This window comes from Hippoglossus hippoglossus, chromosome 24, assembly GCF_009819705.1.
Source record: "Hippoglossus hippoglossus isolate fHipHip1 chromosome 24, fHipHip1.pri, whole genome shotgun sequence".
In the NCBI taxonomy this organism is placed as follows: Eukaryota; Metazoa; Chordata; class Actinopteri; order Pleuronectiformes; family Pleuronectidae; genus Hippoglossus; species Hippoglossus hippoglossus.
Window position 1 is genome coordinate 9,473,400 of NC_047174.1, and position 22,344 is coordinate 9,495,743.

At 41.9% G+C, this 22,344-nt stretch overlaps 1 protein-coding gene across 3 annotated transcripts in view; it reads right to left on the reverse strand.

The window, feature by feature from the left end:
* The window catches only part of LOC117758323 (disheveled-associated activator of morphogenesis 1-like), a 49,520-nt gene that overhangs the window by 17,099 nt on the left and 10,077 nt on the right, over positions 1-22,344 (reverse strand). For 2 of the 3 annotated variants that reach the window (XM_034579904.1, XM_034579902.1), the window contains exons 2-3: positions 5,999-6,289; positions 3,347-3,436 (exon numbers count right to left, since the gene is read on the reverse strand). In XM_034579904.1, coding sequence (XP_034435795.1) covers positions 3,347-3,436; positions 5,999-6,184 — 276 coding nt within the window. In that variant the 5' untranslated portion in view covers positions 6,185-6,289. Of the gene's footprint in view, positions 1-3,346; positions 3,437-5,998; positions 6,290-17,605; positions 18,032-22,344 lie in introns of those variants that run through there. The other variant, XM_034579903.1, reaches the window with a different exon arrangement.

Sequence of the window (22,344 nt, forward strand, 5' to 3'; positions counted from 1 at the left end):
AAACATGTTTTTTCCCCTCTATCTTTATTCAAGAGTCTGGTCTTTCAGCTTGAGAGCAGGACCTTCTGATTTTGTAATGTCTTCATCCGAAAAGATCCATGCCCAGAGGAGGCATCTGAGCACAGACGTTACACGTGCACAGAGAAGCAGCGTAAGCGTGAGGAGAAGAGCTGGAGCCCAGGGAATCTGTCCATGCAACAAAATAATCTGAGTGAAGGCGCAGAGTTTGAGCACAAGTAGAGCAAATCTATGCACAAGCATGTGCTGCTTGAGTGAGGAGCAGGAAGATGATTGATTCTCTGCAGGATGACTTCATCAGCTCAGGTGCTCTGCCAAATGAAATAGTTAAAACTCTACGCTGAGCCCCAAATTCTGAAGGGTCTAATCACCAAACAAGGGATGATTAAGAGCTTGCTCATCACTCACTAACACGGAGCGACCTGGCGATGACCCCACCTTCCTCCTGATCGTCCCCACTGACTCTCATACAAAAGCTGCACCTGTGGAAGTGAAGCCTTCCTGTTTGCCTTGGACACCCGACCACTTCCTCTGCCTCTTTTCTCCACACACAGACTCTTCCTCCCCGAGCTCAGATGGCGAGTTTATTTCTCTCTGGGTCGGGGCCAGCGGCTGCTGCTGCCGAGTCAGCAATATTGATGCATTTCTGTCTTTCTTCCCTCCCCCTCTAAAGCATGTCGATGCTGCACCTAAAGATTTGGTTCGGCTAAATCCCCCTCCTCTACATTTACAGCAGAACTGAAACGTTCCTGTGTGTTCTATTGAAGATGAGCCGAGGTAGAGAAACCTTTTCTAGTTTATTATGAATGGACACAGTAGAAAGAGTAAACATGTGCTTTCCATCATTTTGCTTTCATCACTCTCCATGTTGCTGCTAGTAGTGGCAGCTGTAAAGTAAAACATAATAATTGCATTGCATAATTAGTATTTTTATAAAAGTGACCACTAAAAGTGCTTTAGAGTACAAGTCATCTATTCAGGAACACATTCATACAGCACTTCTATGCGCAGCGATTTATTTTATCACACATCAGTTACACACTGCTGGTGCAGCAACAGGGGCAATTTAGGGTCCAGTATCTTTCCCAAGGACACTTCAGCACTTCAGACTGGACGAGCCAGTGATCATACCACCAATCATCTGGTTAGTGGACGACGCACCATCTCCTGAGCCACAGCTGCCTATAAATACACATTATTGCTAATGCAAAAAAAATATCTAATATTTGGGGAAATCTGCTTTTTTGCAAAAAGTTAAACAACACACCAGATTCTATTCTTATATATTTAAATTAAATATGAAGCTAGAGCTAGCAGTTGGTTAGCTTAGCTTAACATAAAGACTGGAAACGGCTAGCCTGTTAAAAGGTCAACCAGGGCCTTTCTGAGTTGAGTGTGAGCGTGAAAAGTTGTTTGTCTTTGTATATCAACCCTATGATGGACTAGTACCCTGTCCAGAGTGTACCCCACCTCTTGTCCAATGTCAGCTGAGATTGGTTGAAGCCGGCCTGCAACCCACAGGATAAGGATAAGCGCCATAGATAATGAATGGATGTTTAATCCATAAAAAAAACGGTTTAAACGAGGTTTAAAAATGAGAAATGCAGATTTACAGAGGATGTAAATCAGTAAAGTACGGGGGTTTTAACATGAGGCATGCAGCAGGCATGCAGCTGTGTTTGTTCTGAGGATTTGTGACACACCAACCTCTCATCCATCAGACTAAACCCCAATTCTCCTGACGCCCTGCTTGTTAGCGGATGTAGGAAAAGATTAATAAATCTGCATGTCTGCATATTAGTCAGGACAGGATATCCTACACACTCATATCTACGGCCTTGAGAAACACAAAAGGCTGGTGATATTCAGAGGTGGCTGGAAAGCTCAACGTGACTTGATCTTAACTAAAGCAGGCGTCTGTGTTTTCCTGCATGCAGAGGATTTGTTCATATACAGGGAAAGGAGGAACAGCTGACGTTTCTTTTATCAGGGAGAGAAGACATAATGTAATATGACCTTGTCACAGAGTGCTGGAGTATGTTATGGCTACACCAAGGCTTTGATGGAACAGGTCTATTATATAAAAGGACAAACCGCATGATTAAAATATCCTCGCTTTGGTCGTTGAACAGAACAGCGAGACAGGAACCTGATTGTCTCTGAGAAAACACTGAGAAGAAACAAGATACTACCTTTGACTTCTGAAGTCCCGTAATATATTTTCAGTGTTTTATAATCCCTGACACTGCTTTCACTGTTCGAGGATTATCTAATGGAACAAGCCTTCATTTTACTCCCTCTACAGATAACTATTTTTAAATCCACCTTGTGCAACACGAATTCAAGTTGAGTGAGTGAGTTATTCCTGGTGGAGCTTTGATCAGGGAGTTGAGACAGTTATGTTGTGAAGAGGAGAGCGAGTGTTACTGAAGAGATAAATAAGAGACTGAAACACAAAGTGACTGAAACAACACTTGGGTGGTTTCTTATTGGTATTTCTGTCTTCTGTGTCATAGTGGCATACATTATTTGAGGTTAACTATGTTTTATGAGCATGGTTACTGCTAATGATTTACTTACATGATAACAGTGGAAAAATGTGTATGATGGAAATGTTGTCCACTAACCAGAGGGTAGGTGGTTTGACACCCAGCTCCTCCAGTCTGTATTCCTGTGTTCTTTTACTGTAAAGCGCTTTGTGTGGTCGATAAGCCTGGAAAAGTGCTATATAAAGATAGTCCATTTACCTTTTACCATTTTATCAGCACAGTCTTATTTAGACCTTTTCATAGTCTTTTTGTTTAAAAGGAAAGAAAGCAATGAATTACAATTGGTCCTGGCAAGACATTTACAACCGTCTAGTCTACAGACACTGTATGAGTCTATACAGCAAAAAGGAGAACTACTGCAGGTTACACCTTAAACTCCAACCTCACTTTTAAAGCAAAGGCTCAACTTCAGTACCTTTGCAGAATCCAATAGATATGACATGCTCCTGACAAAAGAATTGGCATTTTGTCTTTGATTGTAAGGTGTGTTTTCATCTCATAAGATGTTTTGATAGACCTATCATCAAAGATAAAAAAAAGAATCATCTGCATTCCACAGATGCAGTTTTTGCAGACAACACACTCATGCTCAGGCCTGTTGAAAACAGTGAGGCAGGGTTTTGGGGTGTGTGCTGCAGAAAACACACAGCTTCAGGTATCAACAAATCAGTGAGGGAGGAAATTACATGAACGTGTCAGTTGGGATATCACTCAGGAAAAGCAGCCAGTTGGCAAGAAGCTTGTGTTGGCTGATGGTGGAGTTGGAGTTTTCTTTTTACCTTCTTTTTGCTGCAGTAGATTTGCCATTTCTTCTCAGCAGGCAGGGCAAACATGGCTTCCCTGTGTTTCTCTGTAAGGTCGAGCTCGTCCTGCAAAACGGGAGAAAAAAGTAGAGAAGGAGAGGAAATGTTTAGGAAGAGGGGGAAAAAATGTAATATTCACAATCGTCCACTGATGGCTGAAGGGACGAGATAATAGTCACTGCTTAAAAATAGAGCGCCGTTCTCAAAACATACCTCACAAAGTTTCCCAATCTATCAAACCATCGTGTTGCAAATTTACAAATATCTACATAAATCAATTTTCTTCAAAAAACAAAAAGCATGTGGCAGGAGTCGTTGAACCAAAGCTGTTTCAAGTTTGAGATCGGTTTATGCTAAATCTTTCCGTGATCAATGGGGTAGCTCTCATTGTAAATTCAATATAACTGAATAAAATCAGATGTCCTGCAGGATTTAGACATGTGAGTAAAGGAGAGGAAAGAAGAGGCATGGGTAACAAACATCTGGAAACAACATGCATCTCTATGTACGACAGATATTTCCACTAAGGCACACATTGGGTGCTGCTGGGAGGTTTTGTCCGAGAGAATCTGGACAACTGAAACATATCAGCTAGTGATAATTTGAGTCGTCACTGAGTGGTTTTGGACAAAAGGTTTCCAGTAGATTTCTAACCTTAACAAAGAGTTGCCTGAACCTTTTTGTTGTTGTCTTATGACAGTTATAGCTTAATGAACTTCATGTGAATGATGGTTAAAGTTATGATGGGGCTTTTACACAAGGAAAGTGATACGAACAGGAGTCTAAACACTGGTTCATTCTTAGTTTCCATTTATGCAACAGATAGAGATTAAATTAACATTGTTGCTAAATTGCTAAATGTTTCATGGCAGCTTCTTATCATGGGAATATTCTTGGGTGAGGTTGTTTGCTGAAGCCATCAGACCCATGTGAGATCAATATGTGCAATGATCCAATGTTCTAATATGTCCAATGATTGTGTGGGCGATTGATTAATTTGGTAAATTAAGTCCACATACTTACTCAGAAGCACTGAGTGAGGAAAAGGGCATCTATTTATCTATCAATCTATCTATCCATCCACCCAGCCATGCATCTATGCATCCATCTAGCAACCTTTCCAGCTATCTATCCATCTATCCATCCATCCATCCATCCATTTGTCCATTTATCCATCCATCTGACCAACTATTTGTCCATCTATCTTTTCATAATTAGATAGTCTTGTAATTTAATTTTGTCACAAATTGTCTTAGTTCTTTTTGGTTGTGCGTGAGAGCAGCTCTGTCTCTCTGAATTCAGGATGAGGAAAAAAAACCTTAACCTTGACTTACACGTTTTTGGAAGTAAAGCTCAAGTTCAAAGGTCGCCTTAACTTGATCGTAACCGAGCAGATGGCCACAACCTCGTCCCTAACGTGAGTCTTTTTCCTGCAAACCCATTCCAATTATGCACGCACATGGTGGCTCACGCTGGGCCAAAAGAAAAAGCACGTGGCTGTTTTCTTTCAGTAACAGAGCAACTGAAAAGCCTCCTTGTTGTCACACTCAACTTACTCAATTATGTCTCCATAAAAGGGCGGTAGACAAAAACAAGCAATTAGCAGATGGAGGAGGCCGAGACATTAAGAGCCCCTGAATGAGGTCTATTGATGTGCAAAAATGTCATGCTTAGATTACTGTGGCAACCATGGGAGAGGAGAATGGGGCCAGGAGAGACAGGAGAGCACAACAAATTGGAAGTGACAATAAGACAGAGAAAGAATAGCAGCCTGGCCCCGTTACCCACAATGTGGAGTAGACTGGGAGGAAGCGACAGCTCATTTGTGGATGTCTTGGAATGCAACAGCGTTTTAATTTCGTGTAATTGATGGTGTATTTAACCATGCAAACTAATATCTGTCGGGTTGCAACTACAATTGTGTGAGCTACTGGACAAATGAATTTCCCTGAAGGGATGAAGCATCTCTCCACATATCCATCTAAACAGGATCATTTTAGTTTAATAAAGACATCTTCAGAGATTGACAAAATTTTGAAATGTCTGTCGAACACAAATATTTGAGATCCCTTGTAAATCAAGTCCAAAGTTTGTCAGTATTTTAATATCTATATATGTTCATATCTTCTTTCCTTCTTTATTTGGACAGCAGGTTTGGTTTATCATATGTTATAAGACATTTAGAAATGACTCAAAAAACTATATCTTCACTTTTTAAATACGCTAAATTACTTCATAAAACAGCTGGATACAGTCGATTTTGGTAAATCTTACCCGAACAACAGCAAGCGGTGTATTTTTGGGGGACCTATTTTTAGCCATGAATTAATACACACTTGGGACTCTAGTGAGCCCGACAACAGCATAGTGTACATAAGATTGACTGAGAATAAACTATAACGTCCATGTTCAATATAATGGTCACATAGTTGTAAACATGTGACACAGTGTGACCAATGTATGAGTTTTTAATACTTTTTCGTACAATGGAGCTCTGTGACTCTACATCGTGCTTTAGCTACACATACAATCCTCATTAGCACAATCAGTTCTTTGTTCTTTAAATCAAGTTTAAAACATATTAAATACAGTAATAAGTTATACAATTATTTGCTTGGTAGCTCTTACCACCAACTCGGAGAACATGCCGTCCAGCTCATCATATCCTGGCATCGGCAGTGCCGGCTCCATGGCCTGCAGGGCGAAGTCCTCCCGCAGCCTGTAAGTGATCTCCGGGTGGTCGTTGCTGTTAAAGCAGCAGAAGATGAAGGAGAGACCACTGCGCCCACCACCGCCGCGCTTCCGGGGAGCCATGGCTGTCCGATGCTTCCACCTGGTAAGGGCAGGGAGGGTGGGAGGCTCCCTCAGGGCCTCGTGACAGCCTCCTCCACCTCAGAGTTTGGCCTCCGTCAGAGAGTACTGCGGACACAGGGAAGGAACACGATCAGTTTGCAACATAAATCCAAGTCTTCACCGCTTACGTTTGTGATTTTAAACTGGCATTCACAAAAATTGAATTACAGGAGCAGAGTTTTCCCAGGCACAGATAAACAATAGAAGATAATAAGATCCATAAATAAGACAAATCAATTTGAATGCTACGAAACACAATGCACAATACTTTCTGCTCTCTTGGACAAAATCTGAAAACTCTCACTAACCACCTCCGGTACAAGCTGTATGGGGCCATTCCTGTCATTAACCACAGCTTACTTACTTTTTGACAGCTGGATGACACAAAACCCATCAAGGCCATGACGTCTGCACACAACCTGAACCTCTGCCTCTGGTAATGGTTAATGATGCAGGGTGATCATTTTTGAAGGGAAACTATAGGGCGCTGTATCAGTGAGATTTAATTACATCATTAACACAATAGTGTCCTGTGAGGGCGTGATGTTTGAGATGGAGACTATAATTTGCCTGGATTAGAGTATTCAGGCCTTTTCATCTCCCTTTTGCTTCGTATTCAGCTTTACTCTCAAGACCTAATGAGTAATGATTAGGGAGGCGTTTACAAAAGCTGAAGCAAGAGGTGTGTCTGGCTTTTTGTTGTTTTAGAGACCGGCTTGGCCCATCATGGGTAAAGAGCAAAAGCAGTCCTTCTATGAACCCAGTGGTGTCGTGTAAGGAAGCTTGGAAGTTGTGAAATGATATTTACAACATTTGGAGTCCATAAACGGCCCTCAATTAGCCTAATAACCAGCATCGCGTGGCTTTTCTCTCCTGGAGGCCCGATTTCCCATTTGGTTTGTTCTGTAGCAGCTGTAATTTAACTGGTAATGTAAGAAATGTGTGCAATCCTGTTGAACTATTGCACATTTAGCCCCACCTCCAAGTCACAGATAAAATAACATAGAGATCAGCTGTCATAAATGAGCAGCATTGCTGAGGAGGGTTGAGTACATTACGGAAAGTTTTGGCGTGACAGATGAAGATCCACCGTGCAACAACATTGGCATTTATGTAGGTTTCCAAGATGCTTCAGGGTATGTTTTGGGTTGTTTTTAGCCATGATAAGGGTGGGGCTCTCGGGATGGTAATGTCAGTGTGCTGCTTGTTCCACAACTTTGGTTCAGATTAAATATTTCAACATCCATGTGGATTGTTGAGAAATTGTTGCACAGACATTCATGGCCCCCAAATTATGAATCCTATTGATCCTCCAGCTTATTGTTTTCTATTGTCAATCTATAACCTTTTTGAGTGAAATGCCTTGTTGCTATTGGTTCATTAATGTCTATAAACAAATTCTGCATGTGAATATGCAGAATCTGTAGGCGAGGGACAAGGTTTTGGGGCCCGAATTCTTTCTGGTTTCCTACTTCTAGTTTCACCAATCCCGTTGGAGCAGGCTTGGGTTGCCTGCAGGTAAACGGTCTGTGTAGAGAGCAAAGAGGCGTAACACATTGACTGAATGCATCGGCTTACGGCTTTTAAATTTATCAGCATTCATATGCAGATATGTTACTGGAGTTTTGCCAGGACCTCCACGAACCTTCGTTATGGAAATGTTCCAAAATTTAGTTGAGAATGCATATTAAGGCATGGATCCAGGGGTTTATTTTCATGTTAAGTTCTTTGACAGATCAATCATTTCGGTTTTTAGACCACTTCTTTCTGTGTATTTATTTCTCAATACAATCTACATAATCATGTATGGGATTGTTCGGCCTTGGCAGAGGTATGTGCTCTACTAAGTTCCATTCTAGTTTGACCTGGGATCAGATAGAGCTGTGTGTGGAACATTTGGTCCTCTGGTTACAACAATCCAAACACGGTCAGCTTAGTTTGCTGCTAAAGCTAAAACCTGAAACCTTAGCTTTTGAGACAAGGCCGTCTTCAAACCTCACTACTGAAAACAAAAGCAGGTCTGATTTGCAACAAACTACTGATTCATACAAACATATCGTGTAATAGAGAGGAGGCAGCTGTGGAGCGTGTTATCCGACCTGTTGGCTCACCTCCAAGCAGGAATAATAAGTACGTAAACAAGACTTCTCTGCTTGTGAGGCGAATAAAGATGTCCACGAGGACACTGTTGTGTCATGTCACAAAAACAGCCCTACAGTCTCCATCCCTGCTGTGACCAGCGTTGTGACGCCAAGCATCATAAACCACAGAGGCTGTGCTGACCTGCAAGAATTTCTGGATGTCTTTTCCTTGAGACCGACAGCTCGCCGAACAGAACCACGCTTATTTGACCTTTCCCAATGATTTCCTTTAAGACAGAGGCTTTGCCCAGAAAGAATGCATCATATTGCAACAAGATGCATTTCTAAATTCAACCTGGTCAGGTCACGTCCCTCGTCTACATGATGTTCCTCTAGAAGGGAAAATGAGGACATTTCCTGTGGCAACGTTGTCTAAATAGAGTCAAACCATAAAAAGTAAATTTTGTGGTCGACCTAAATAAAACCTGATGCCATCACTGTCTTATTTTAGCTATTTCTTTGGTTCATCTGTGTTCCCTCTATCCAGCAACTGTACTTTTCAAATTTGTCACAGCCCTGGGGGATTTTTAAAACCACGAGAAAATCTAGAAATATTAACTCATTCATAATATTATTCACCCTAAGAAGTCCTTTGATCTGTTTTGGCCTCTTCTGATAAACCAATGCTAACCAAAGAGATGAGAATCCTAAAAAAGCAAAACAGAAAGATAGGTTACGATTTAAGTTGCCATTCCCAGGTAAACTATGTGATCACCATTTGATCCGACACATGGGGGCTAACAAACCAGTAAATTGTCTGGACAACTTGTCAAACAAAACTGACAATTGCCACATTTGTTTCATCACTAAAAGAATCACTCTTTTTCCAACAAAGACAGCAAAAGTACTAATATATACAATGTCCAGTCAATGAAAAAGCTTATATTGCATTACATAGAAAAGGTGCCTGAGGGCAAATGGCCAAACGTGGGATAAAATACACAGCAGTTCACTCGTGAAATACACACAGTGTATTTATTTTGACACATCCTTGACTTTTCCAAATAGACTACCAGAGGCCTCAGCAGCAGCCGTTTGGCTTCACGCTCGCCATCTATTCTAGTATGAAGGGAAGAAGTGATTCAAAGCCCTCTTTGACCATATTAGTCCACAAAGCTGCCCATCTTTTCCATTAGCTAAAGCGAGCTGTAAACTTTGTATAAACCCCCGAGCCAGAATGGGACAGCATTGGTCTCCGTCCAGCTACAGGAACCTGGATGTGTCAGGGCTCGGTCATGTGGGGAGGTGTGCAAAGAAGCCAACCACAGCGGCAAAGAGACAGGGGAAGGTTTAAGGTTTGAACGTGCAGCCCGATTCAATGTGAGGACTTTGTGTCTGTGCTGTAATTGTTAACCTGTGAGACCTGAGACCTCCCGGCAATAACCCCCGGAGGTTGTCTGTCAGTCGGTCAAGGTTGCCAACATAACAGGGGCCTGTTGGAACATGAGGACATTCCTCTCATAGCCAGGTGAGCCCTGTGACCCTGAACAACAGCCATACAGGAGCACCTTCCACGGTCACCTGCTCTAAAAGAGAGGCAACACGGATTACAATGCACTGCAGTTCATGTACAACTCAACCTGTCAAAGTGAGGCCTTACCGCTCGACGCAGTAAAAGTCAGCAGAATTGATGGCTACTTCCAGGAATGATCTTTGTATTAGGCATGTTCGAAATGTTAAAAGTCAGCAAAACCATGATAATGCTACACAACAGCTGCACTTTTCCACATAATCCTGATGAATGATGTTTATATTAACATAAATCCGCTCTTGGACTGCAGTGGAGAAACATCATGACTTTCGTACTAGGCCGCTGTTCTCAGTACAAGGCTGATTCTTTTGTACTTCTTTATTCGTACACATCCAATAATTAAACCCGCCCACCCATGTTCACGCAAACACTTCACTCTTTGTCTGGAGGAGATTTCTATCCTTGGATAGCCTTGTTGTTTTCTTGACCATGTGGTTTTGGCGGGTGACCTGGCGTGAGGCCAGACTGTAAAAAGAATCCCAGTGTTTGTAAAAGTGAATGTGAGCCTGTGTACGCTGCCCCTCAGACCTCTCAACGTAGACCTGCATGAACTGTCAGGTCTGCTGGAGAAAAGGCAGAAGTTGAGAGGAGCATCATAAGATAAACACAGATGAGAGATGCTCACGTTACTGAACATGTGTGAAGAGTTACAAAGAACAGAGTACGAATTCAACGATGACCGGACACATTTCATCAAGCTGTTGTCTTCTAGCTTTTCCAAAGTCTCTTTTCTTTCTCTTTCTGAATTTACAATTTCCTTTATTTCGCTAAATGGTATTTCACCATAGACTGTAAAACAAGTAGTGGAAAAAATGTGAGCTATACTTATAATCTTTAACCATTTAAATTTAGTAGTAGAAATTGTTGACCAGTGCCTACATTAGTATTTGTCACTACTGTGTAGTTAAATGACTGCTCTCATAAATACATTGCTTTGTGTTGAATTTGTAAACACAGGCAGGTCAACTTCAAGCTAATGCTAATAGACCGACATGTGCCTGACTTGGAGCAGGAATTCAACCTTGGAGAGAGAACAGAGTGGACAGTAGAGTATTGAAAGCAGATGTGTGAAATACCTTCTTCTGCACCAGCTGGTATCTCTCAGCAGTTTCTGGCTCTACTTTTAATTTCTGAAATCTAAAGCTAATAATGGCCTTTATTACAAGCCGTTCTGTGATGTTGGCCGGGACAAAATACAGACGAACAGTTCAGTCATGTTTCTAATTGAGCAGAGAAGTACTGGAGCCAAGGGCAATGGAGAAAACCATGAATGAGAATGTGGGAATTAAGACACTGTGCAGCTTGACCCTAACCTCTGACCTCTGTGCGGAGAGAGAAAATGAAATTCCTCTCAGAAAATGGAATCGATAAAGTGTTATGGTACCGTTATTATCATCATCCTTTCACTGCATAATTTCTCGATCTCAGGATGACAGAATATACTCAGTAATGTCAACATCTGAGGGAAAGTCCTATAATTTCATGAGATGTTTCAGCTTAGGTAGAAAAAAGAATAAATGTAACCACTGTTGACTGACTGCTTTGGTATTTAGTGTATAGCTGCAGCTGTGTTATAGGCTGAGCAGAAAGGCATTTGGTTCACAGAAGTTTAATCTTCTTTTCTGATTTAGGATTTGGGATGGATCAGACGTGCAATTTGTCGTTCATGTCATCATAGTACTTTCAATGCAAAGCACCTCGACCCAGGTTTTACACTATCCCACTGCCCGGCTTTACAGTGTTTCTCACACAGACCCCCAAAAAAAGGAAAATTATTCAGCACAAGAGGGTGCTTATGTTGAACAAAGCCACTGAAGTCATGGTTCATGGTTTGGGGATTGCAGTGTGCTTCACTCAAGAGGCTTATGGACTTTTGGAAAACCCCCATGATTGTTGAACGCTGCACTTGGTAATTTATTTTGGATCAATTTGAAAAGCTGCAAACAAAAGACCCAGGAGTCCCACAGTGAAGGCTATTGGTAGTCGCTCCATCAAAACACTCGGCCTGAGCCTGAGCTGACCAGCTGAAAATCAATCAGCGGCCCAGTATTTGCTTGCTTAACTTGTGAAACTCAACCTGTTTTGACCTGAGAATAAGTTCACCACCACAAAATCGCCATGTCTCCCTGCAGCTGTAGAACGTGTATTACTGAGATTTCTCCCAAGAAAGACAAATCTGTATACTCATGCCTTTGCTCAAAGTAGCCGTTAACTAACAGTGAACAGATCCATCAATTACCCATGTTAATCACAACTTTGGCAGTTGTTTTCATGTTAAATATGGTGTTTCAAATTGTCCACGTTTCTCTGGTTTAGCTATGGTACAAATGGCACAGTGGTGCCCAATTGTCTTGCACAGCTGGATAGCATGTATAGCGCTCATTCTGCCAATTAATTCATGGAGCCCCGAGTACACAATGAGTAAACACACACAGACTTGGACACACATCAGAAAATAACTGGGCCATGATAGAAATGCTGACTGGCAGGTTAAGAGGAGATTAAGATCAATCACTTCTCAGCTTCGACTAGTCAGACGGCTGAAACCCGTCGTAATAACTGACCTCAGTGTGAAAGCAGCAGTGTCGCAGCAGCAGAGCTGTTTGTCTCTGATGTGTGTAAGTGTGTGCTCTCATGTGCATTTACATTACAGGATTATGTGTCAAGATACGACAAAGGCATTGCCTCTGGAGCGTTACTGTCACATGGTTGAGGGAGTTGTTGCCGAGGATCTCAGATTACTGGATTAACATACAGCGATGCAGGGAAAGGGATAACAGCAAAGACAAGCACAAAGCAAGCATGTATTCTATCAGTTTGTATAATTTAATGTGAACTACTTCCACTTGATCAAGTCCAAAGTTACTCAGTAGAATTTGCCATTTTTTAAGCAAAACAAACATTCTGGTCCTGTGTAGCAGACAAAACAAACATCTCCACACGGGCTGTTGAAAACGATGATGGGTATTTTGTCAAACTTTACAGACAAAACAATCAATCTAACTACAATGGCAGTCAGTAGACCTCAACAAAAGGCTCAAACTGCACCAAATTGCACATAATCATAGATATCAGTGAAAATGTCAAAAAATCCTTACACATGTTGCAATGTTAAAGAAAGTGAAAAAAGTTCCTGGATCTGCCCCTTTGTCCGGATCCACCCAAAAATACAATCATCCTTAGTGGCTGTCCCTAGTCTGTGTTATACCATAATCACTGCATTCTAATGCTGTGCCCAATTTCCAGATCATCATGACAACTGTTGAGAATGAAAAGTGTTTCATATTATAGCCAAACTCTGCATTGGAAAAAAATTCCTAGATTCTATCTGTGTGCGTGTAATTAGACAAGTAATCACAATGGTAACATTCAACATTACATTTAATGGTGCACAACAAGCCTAAATACAACTGTGTGCTCAGTTACTAACACACAAAGACTGCAGTGTCTGCTGTAGCTGAAAACAGGGAGCTCCATTAGCCACGTCACAAAGAGGTAATCTAATTGTTGTCCTCGTGGTCTTCACACACTTCATCTTAACAGTATCATGGTCACAGCCTGTGATGACTGATTAGTTGAGGAACAGCCTCAGTATCTCGACCCCATCTACATCTGTCATCATGAGTCGAAGGAAATAATCTGGTCAAAATGGACATCAGACAGGAAAAGATAAAGGCTGTGAAACAAGCTGACTAACTGACTGTGTATCATGCAACACTACAGGTTCCATCTGTGATAATCTCAGCTGGTGACATGTTTTGTCTAGGAGGTATCTGAATTATTTCACAAACAATGGGTTAAGCAAATGCAGTATTGTTTGTCAGTAACACTGTTGTGCTGCTTGGGAAAGATTCAATCATGGGTGAATCTAATTTGTGGTACGTTCCAGCTTTTTACAAGTTTTCTTTTTCCCGTAAGAGATGCCACAATGATGTAAAAGCCTGGAAATTGTCCACTTAATGGCAGCTCACCATATGTCTATTCTAAATTTAACACTTAAAAATGAGTTGCATAATAGAGTTGCATGTTTCTGACAGAACAGACGCACCTCCGATCCATAGAGGTGTCCATACTTTGGACCTATCTGCATTTGAAAGCAAGAAAACTAAATGTTATGTTAAAACTTTGCAATGTTCCACACCCCAAAAAAAAGTGTGGTATTTCCCTTTAAATCTTACATGAATGGACAATAGCACAAGCAAAAAAAAAGTCTATTTAAGACTGGGGAGTGTGCGGCTGAAATGTAGGGAGGACAGAGATTAAAAAGCAGGTTAAAAGGGCTGCTGCTCTTTCCACAGGCAAGGTTGTCAAACCCATTCCGCAGATAGACTCTCCAACCCCCCACTCTTTAACATGTTAGCATTCTTCCTCGGCTCAACCCTTCAAGTGGAGTTTAGACTTGGGGCAAAGAAAGAAACTGTTAAACATACGACAGTATCCTCACCAGGGTTTCATTTTATTCATCTGGGTTTACTTTGTTGGCAATGTTCCAAAAAAGAGTTTAGTTTAAAAATATTAGGAGTACTTATGCTACCTTCTAATAATGAGCAGCATGTCATAACAGCAAAGATGTTGAAACTATTTCCCCATTTCACAACAACAGCTAAATATTTATGATCTTATCTTTAAGTTTAGATAAAAAAACATCAAGGTGTCCATTTAAAACATTCATTAACAGATAGTTCTGATTATTTGAAGTGGAGTTATATAAGGAACAAGGCCATTGTCTTTACTGGAACAGAAGATGAGCCATTTACTACTGTGGACAGAGCCAGCAGCGAAAACATATTTTAGCCAACTTAGAAAATTTGCATCTTAGTCTGAATATTTTCACCACCCATCAAACAACCCTTTCAATTTGTTCTATATTTTCTCAACAACTGAACTTCTACATTCATACGCATAGGGACACACACTGTATTAAGTCGCAGAACAACAATTTGAGTCATAGCTCCAGTGGTTTGTGGAAGAGAAAACATATTTTAAAATGGAGTGATTATGACAGCGGCAGAAACATTTGTTCAGTGTGGAGTACCTCCTCTGAGTGTACAGAAAAACTTCTGCAGATGAAGAAAGAGACAGAGGGGAAACTTCTGTGGATTGGACGCCAAGTTGGAGCCCATGAAAGAGCCCAAGCTTCTTGGTGGTGCAGATGTGTGAACTGTGAAGCCCACGCCCACAGACCCACAGAGCTACTGCTGCTCTGAGTGGGAGTTGGTTACAACACAAGTTCAGGACCTTTCTTGAATCAGAGGATGCCTGTGCTCCAAGTTATTTGGCTCTCACTACACAATATTGCATAATTGTGTAGGCTGTTACCTTATCATATTTGTGTTGAGTGTTCATCGTCAAACCAAGCTGGAATCAAGAAAACCCACAGCCACTGTTTTACTGTGTCAACCGTAGCCTACAACATTTAATGTTGTAGTATAGCATTAAGGTAATTGCTTCTGACTGGTTAGGATAATATATATACTGCTGAGTTGTAATCATGTTGTCCATATTAAGCGCAACTGGCTGCAGCTGTTATTGGCAAATATCACTAAGACCAGAACAGTCTATCAGATCTTCACAAAAGTGAAGTTTAGCTCTATGCAACCCAAACAGTCGATATATGGTTTTGGCATAAAACAGTGAACATCGTATGTGAGCTTATGGAAAAGAATACAGAAGTGTACTGGTTGATAAAATGTAATAGCAAAGGTAAAAGACCATCAGATAGCAGTATATAGCAGTAAAACTATTCTACATATAGCAAACATTTAAGTGATACTGGTGGCTAAAATACAGCTTTGCTTCTGGCCGTGTCCTCAATAGCACATGACTCAGCTTCTGTGCAGCTACTCTTCAGCCTGCTTCTCCAAACTGGGAGTGAGCTGACACAAATCTACTGCAGTTAATAAACTGACTGTGGATAAATAGCTCTGATTCTGATATACATCCAATGAACCAATACATTTTTATTAAGTGAGCAGATGCTATATATTGTCCTTAATGGGATATCAAGAAACATCAATTTACGATGAGAAAATTGACTTAAATGAATCATCAGATAATTGAATGCACTTTTATCACAGAAGGTAACTTAAGTAATGTGAAGTATGTATTTGTATGTGAAAGCTAAATTGACTAAATCTAACTAAATACAAAACATATCCTCTTTAATATAAACAATAGCAATTAGTTTAAAATGAATTTACAGATCACATTTTAAACCCTGATTGGTTTAGTCAATGAGGGAGCACTTTAGCTCTGCTGACAGGGCTGCATAGATTTGTCTGAAAGGTTGGGGGGTTACTGAACTAAAGAATCAATAAGGCCTTGACTAGTAACAGAAAGGGAAGAGAATCGGCACCATCATCAAATATAATGAGCTCTTTAGGCTACATCTGCACTTTTAACAACATTAAAGATATAAGTTACAGCTGAGAACATCATGAGGTGCAGAGGGTCTTCAAGACGACCTCCCTCCGTGTGGCAGGGGGGGCAGTAAACATTATGTGCACTGCAGCTGTCAAATATTAGTCCCAAATGCATTTCAGAGCAGTTAAACAGACTACCTCTCAAATTGTCAATAATGGGTTTTGGAGAGAGCTGTAATCTCTTCCTGGATACTCTGAGCTGCAGCCTGTCCTTAAAAAAAAATCCCTACCTCTTCCTCAGTTGCTATGGCAACCAAAGGGGTGGGTAACCGGTGCAAGCTGGGTGGGTGGGTGATTTAATAGAAGCCCCTTCCACCGCACATTACCCTCCTTTTTAATCTGCTCGGGATGTGTATAGGGGAGAAAATAGGATTTTCTCTCTAATTCAGCGCACATAAAACAAATAACAAAACCATTAAGGATTACAGGGTAAAATCTAGCTGGCCAGCACGAAATCCAGCAGAATTACAAAGAGTAACCGTCTGTCCTTCATACCATCATCCTCCCGTGTAGTATTTACATGCAATGTATACAGAGCCCCTGGGGAGACGCTGAGGAGGTGAGAGTGGAACCTGAGAAGGATGGGCAGTGACAGGAAGTGAGCGGACCCCTCTGTGCTCAAGGTGACTTTCCTTTTCATTGACCTGATTATCTGCACTCCACCCCATCATCATGGAAAAAAGTATGCCATCCTCTCTCTCTCACACTCACTTGACACTGATAAGGGGCCGTGTTCGCCAAACCACAGAGAGGAGCTGGTGGGAGGTACAGCAGCCTGCAGCCTCTGTGTGTGTGTGGGTCTGTGTGTGTGTGGGAACACATACTTCTACAACCACCTCACCCTATCTACAGACCAGCCTTGTCATTACGGGGCATTCCCCATATACAGATGACAACTCTCAACTCTCACCACGAAATCAGCCCCGGGGATCGGTCATAGCCCCGTGTCACCCTACATCTCCTCCCCCATGGTTACCACAGCAACACCGTTTTCCACACCGACACCTCCTAATTAGACAGACATGACACAATCACCTACGTCTTGGCTAGAGGAATCATGAGCCTGTATCCTGGGGAGTGATAAAGCAAACCACCAACCCCAAACTCCTGCACAGACACACACACAGATATGATAACCCTGGGCTATCCGACCGCCACACACACACACACACACACACACACGCACACACACACATTCCAGTCAGAAGATAGCCGGCTCCTGCACTCCTTTTCCTCGCACTCATTTGATTACAGGGTAGAACCTGAAGATTCATTGAGCTCTTCTTACCCTGTCCAGGAGTGAGCTCGCCTCTGCTGGGCTCCGAGCATTCCCTTTATATCCTCAACTCACTGCCGGCTTTCTGCACTGTCGACAGCAAAAACGATGCTTGTACACACCACGCAGCACCTCGGAGCATTTCCTATGCAAGGTAGGTAATCCACGCCGGTTCAAAGCCGTCTATTCGGAGGTTGGAGTGACTGATGAACTCCTTGAATCCCAGAGGCTGTCAATATCAGCCAAGAGGAAAATCCCAGTTTGACAGAGGCTGTAAATGTCTGATGGCCGGGGGGCAAACAAGAGGTGAACTCGTCACACAGCATGAGCTGCTGCTTGAGATCTTGCAAACAGCCAGCTGGCCGGGAAGGACTTTTCCTCGGCGTGTCCCACTCCCTACACTCGACCTCCTTCTCTCTGCCTTTCTCTGCAGAATGCCGTGGGGGCAGAGGGGACAGGCACAGATGTTACTGGCTCCAGACCACACCTCTTTTCAACACTCCCATTCCTAATAGGATGCAGCCGAGCCGTGGCCACCGCCCAGCTCACCCCCTCCCCCTTACGCTGGCTTCAGACAGCGCGTTTAGGGTTTGTTTGGAGAGGGCTTGTTTGGAGAGCTGCAGGAGGGGAAATAAAGTTGGAGGTATGAAATGTGTAAATGTGGATGTTGGAGGGGACCGTGGTGAGGATCATTTAAAGTGTCACAGAGACAATGAGGAAATTGGGTAATACTGCATGTGATACATGCACGTAACTCTACATCCAATCATGTACCTTAAAGTCCTCCTGTATATAATTAAGTACAGAACAGAAACCATCCTTACATTGTGGCAAAGAGGAGACGTCTGACAAAATATCCAAAGGATTTTAATCTAAACAGACGCTCCCACATGATTTACAGCACAAGCCTGACTCCAGCATCGCAGCTAATTACTGGCTCACAACATCCAGAACCTATAAACACTCCTACGTTGCAACATAATGGCATTTTTTGGATGGAATAAACAAAAGGAAATTAAGCTCAATGAGTAAGTGTCTAACTTGGAAGAAATGCACACAACAGCACAGTACTTTGGTCTTTTGCTGCAAGATTTCATGTGCAAAATAGTAATGTAGTAAAGTAAAAAGTCTTAGAGTTTACAGTGCTCAGTGATACTAATGCTTGCATCAAACATGCTTGTGTTTTCTGCAGCATTGTCATACACTAAGCATTTTCAAACCCTGCAACTGCAAACTTGATGTTCGGTTTGTAGTTTGTGGCCAATAGTGATCAGGATGGAGCAACCAATGACTCAACAAAGTCCAGGTTCATCTTTTCATTGTCCCCAGTACAAATGGCGTGAAAGGGGGTGTGAAATATGAGAGGGGGTGTTGAGTCAACTTTGAGGTCATTTCTGAAGCTGTATCATCCATAATAGTTACTGTTTGGTCCATCTTTGTTCATACAGGAGGTGAGAGAAATCAGACATGCTCTCATAAGAGAACAGAAGTCACCCACCTCATTCAGGTCCCACAGGTTTCCCTGCAGGTGTTGACAAAATAAGTGTCATCTCTCCGTCATTCATTTCTGGTGCTTCAGAAGTGAGGCAGGTGTTACTGCTACAAGACGTCATAGAGCTTTTGTTGTATATTTTGTTACTCAACACAGCTTTGCCCAATCGGTGTAATAAGAAAATGCGAGTAGAGTATCAAATGGCCTGTAACTGAGCCTGTAACTGAGACAATGGAATTACCCAATTTGAGACTCTGAGCCTGTCTGCCAGAAAGAAGGCACATTTCAGACCTAAAAGGGGGATTCAAACCTTTTTCCGTAACAGCTGGTGGTAATCCCCCAGATGTAAATAGCATTAGAAATGTCGCCTATCTTCATCCCCTTGAATTCATGCAGTACTTGACCACTTTTCTTGCTGTTTGGAGGTCAGTAAAATCCCTTTCATGATTTCTAGGTTACAGAAACGGCTAGAATCTAACCAACAGCTGCAATTTGCCGATGCCAATGTGTGAAGTTGTCTGCAGCTTTTAGATTTCTAGACCACTTCCAAGTCACGTTATTACTAGTTGATATAAAACTTAATCTTGTGAAGCATTGCAACTTCCTTCTTTGATTTACTTCTTAGATTGCCTGCTCTGTAGCCTGACCCAAGAGACTGGGCCTGTGGGAAACCAGTTTATCTCAACAGGATTGGTGTTACAGACATCAGTGGCGAGCCACGCCGGTGCAGTCATGAATGGATAACAGTGGAAGCTGTACAGTCCTGGGTAGCTGCCTCTGAAAAGAATGTCATGCAGCTGGAATAACAGACAGGTCCTGTTCCCATGGAGGGCTTCTGTTCTGGTGGGACGGGCCATCCGTGACAATACAAGCCAGGACTGTTGTTTTGGTGACCTCGAGGGCAACAGGTACATGCAGGGACACGGACGGTGGTGACATTTGTCATGGACTGTGTTATTATCCTGCCTTTCTGTTCTGTAATGATTTACGATATCGAGTCCTTTTTTGGTCATAATGACTTGTGAAGTCTTTCTCGGGGACAGTGTCTCCACCACTGAGCGCTTCAGATAACAGACAACTAGGAAATGGGCTTAAACTACGCGGATTTATATCCAGGATATAACTCCACCACTGACGGCTTCAGATAACAGACAACTAGAAAATGGGCTTAAACTATGCAGAGTTATATCCAGGATAAAATATTAATCACCAATACAAAGACAGAGTTTTTTTTCTCTTTCTTCTTTTACCTTTGAAAGTAAGGAAAACATACTCTACTCTGACAGAAACTGTAGCCCAGTGTTTGTGTGAACCTTTTCTAACTTTCCTGAACTTCTCTGTTAATTATTAAGCATGTGAGGGCAGACAAAACTCAACTTTACCCTTTTCTATCTGGTTTTCAATAGGGAAAATATTTTCCTGTTGCTTTGGTGTTGCCTTTTATGTTTTGGGGTCATGAACTAACCTAGGAGGCAACATTGCAAAAAACATGATGACAACATACAAAGCAGAAGACAACAAGGGATTCAAAATGTAGAGAATCTAAATCATTTTAGAGCTTGCGACTAAATATTATATTTAAAAGACCACGTATGACGAACAAGAACTTAATTAAACGTTGAAAGTTCCTGAAGCTTTACAATACGTCAACAGCGAAACCAGGAAGCGTGGAAATTTGATTGGCTGCAGATTGTAGATGACCCTGAGAAGTTCAGCTTTGATTACATGCTTGTTGACAGGGTTTCTCTGGTTATACAGAAAAGAAAAACATAATGTGGTGAAATGTTAAGCCTTCTGCTTAATGTGTGAAACACTGGGTCAGTCGAAAGCCACACACACACACACACTGGACATAGGGTAGAAACAGTGTAGAAGGAAATGAATCCACAAAGCCGCAAACTGAAGCATCCCAGTTCGAGGAGTTTGTGAAAATGAACAGAAAGTTCCACCTCATGCCAAGTATAAGCATATTCTGATCTGAAACATGACTGACAGCCCCGAAATAAAAAAAACAGTTTCTCCAACTGCTGCGAAGGAATGTGTGAAGGGGGAACGCTATATTATGGCTTGTATCATGTGGTGGAAGCCGACAGCGCTACACCGTACATATGCTTCAGTCAGGGTGGGGCTATATCCATAAATTCCTCCCATGCAGCCCTTCCCTTGCTGGAGACCCTAATGATCACAAATTAAATTCCAGGATTAAAAAGGGTCCAACTGGTCTCTCTACCCACCCTCTGGAAAGCTTGTAATTACCCCCTCCTGGAATAGAAAGGTCCATCCCAGGAGGGGGTGCACGGCTTTCCACATCCAGTAATCTCCTGCAATGAAAACAAGTAACTGCCCACAAGTCTCACTAAGGTACAGTGTTTGTGAAATTAACTCCATTTATATCGTGCTTTTCTAATCTGCCAACCACCTTAGAATTCATGAATGTCTCATTCACACATTCATGCACACATTCACACGCTGATGACACCGCTTCAGGAGTAATTATGAGTTCAGTGTCTTGCTTAAGGACATTTGGACCCACTCTGTAAGAGCCGGGGTTTTGAACCAGGAACCATTCATTTTGGTAGGGAGATAATAACAACAACCTAGACATAGAAATTTTTATCCTGTAATATTTCATGGTCGAATTACCCACATGATGTTTTCTATTATCTCACGTGATCACATAGACTGAGGCAGTGTTCCCTGTACTCCAGTAAAAGTGCTCACATGATGAAATCTATGACTTTTATAGCCTTACTTCACATATCAGCAAGATTGTCCTCAGTGGATTAGCTTCTTCAAACTTTTGAAAATAAACTTATATAATGTTGTTTTGGATTACCTTATTTGCTTGTTATCTCAAAAAGAAGGCGATTTTCATCTGTTGATATATCCTCTGACAGCTCTAATCTCATGTACTAAAACAAATCATTATCTAATCATTCAGAACATGTACAATTGAAAAGCAAAGGCATTACTCAACTACACAAATAGAGTCAGATGTCCCGGGAAGAAGTGAATAACAGTGCTGCTAAAATATTATGAGGCGAGTGGCTGCAGCTGCAGTGAACGTGCTTGTAACGGATTGACAGAATTTGAGGGTTAAAAGGCTGTGGCTTAACTTGCTGATCCCTCCAGATGTAGGCCAAGCGAGAAATCTCTGGTTAAGGATTTTAGAACGGAGAGATAAGAACGAGGAGGGAGTGTAATGTATAGCGTGGCAGCAGAGGTAGCATATAAACAAATCAACAAACAAATCCAATAG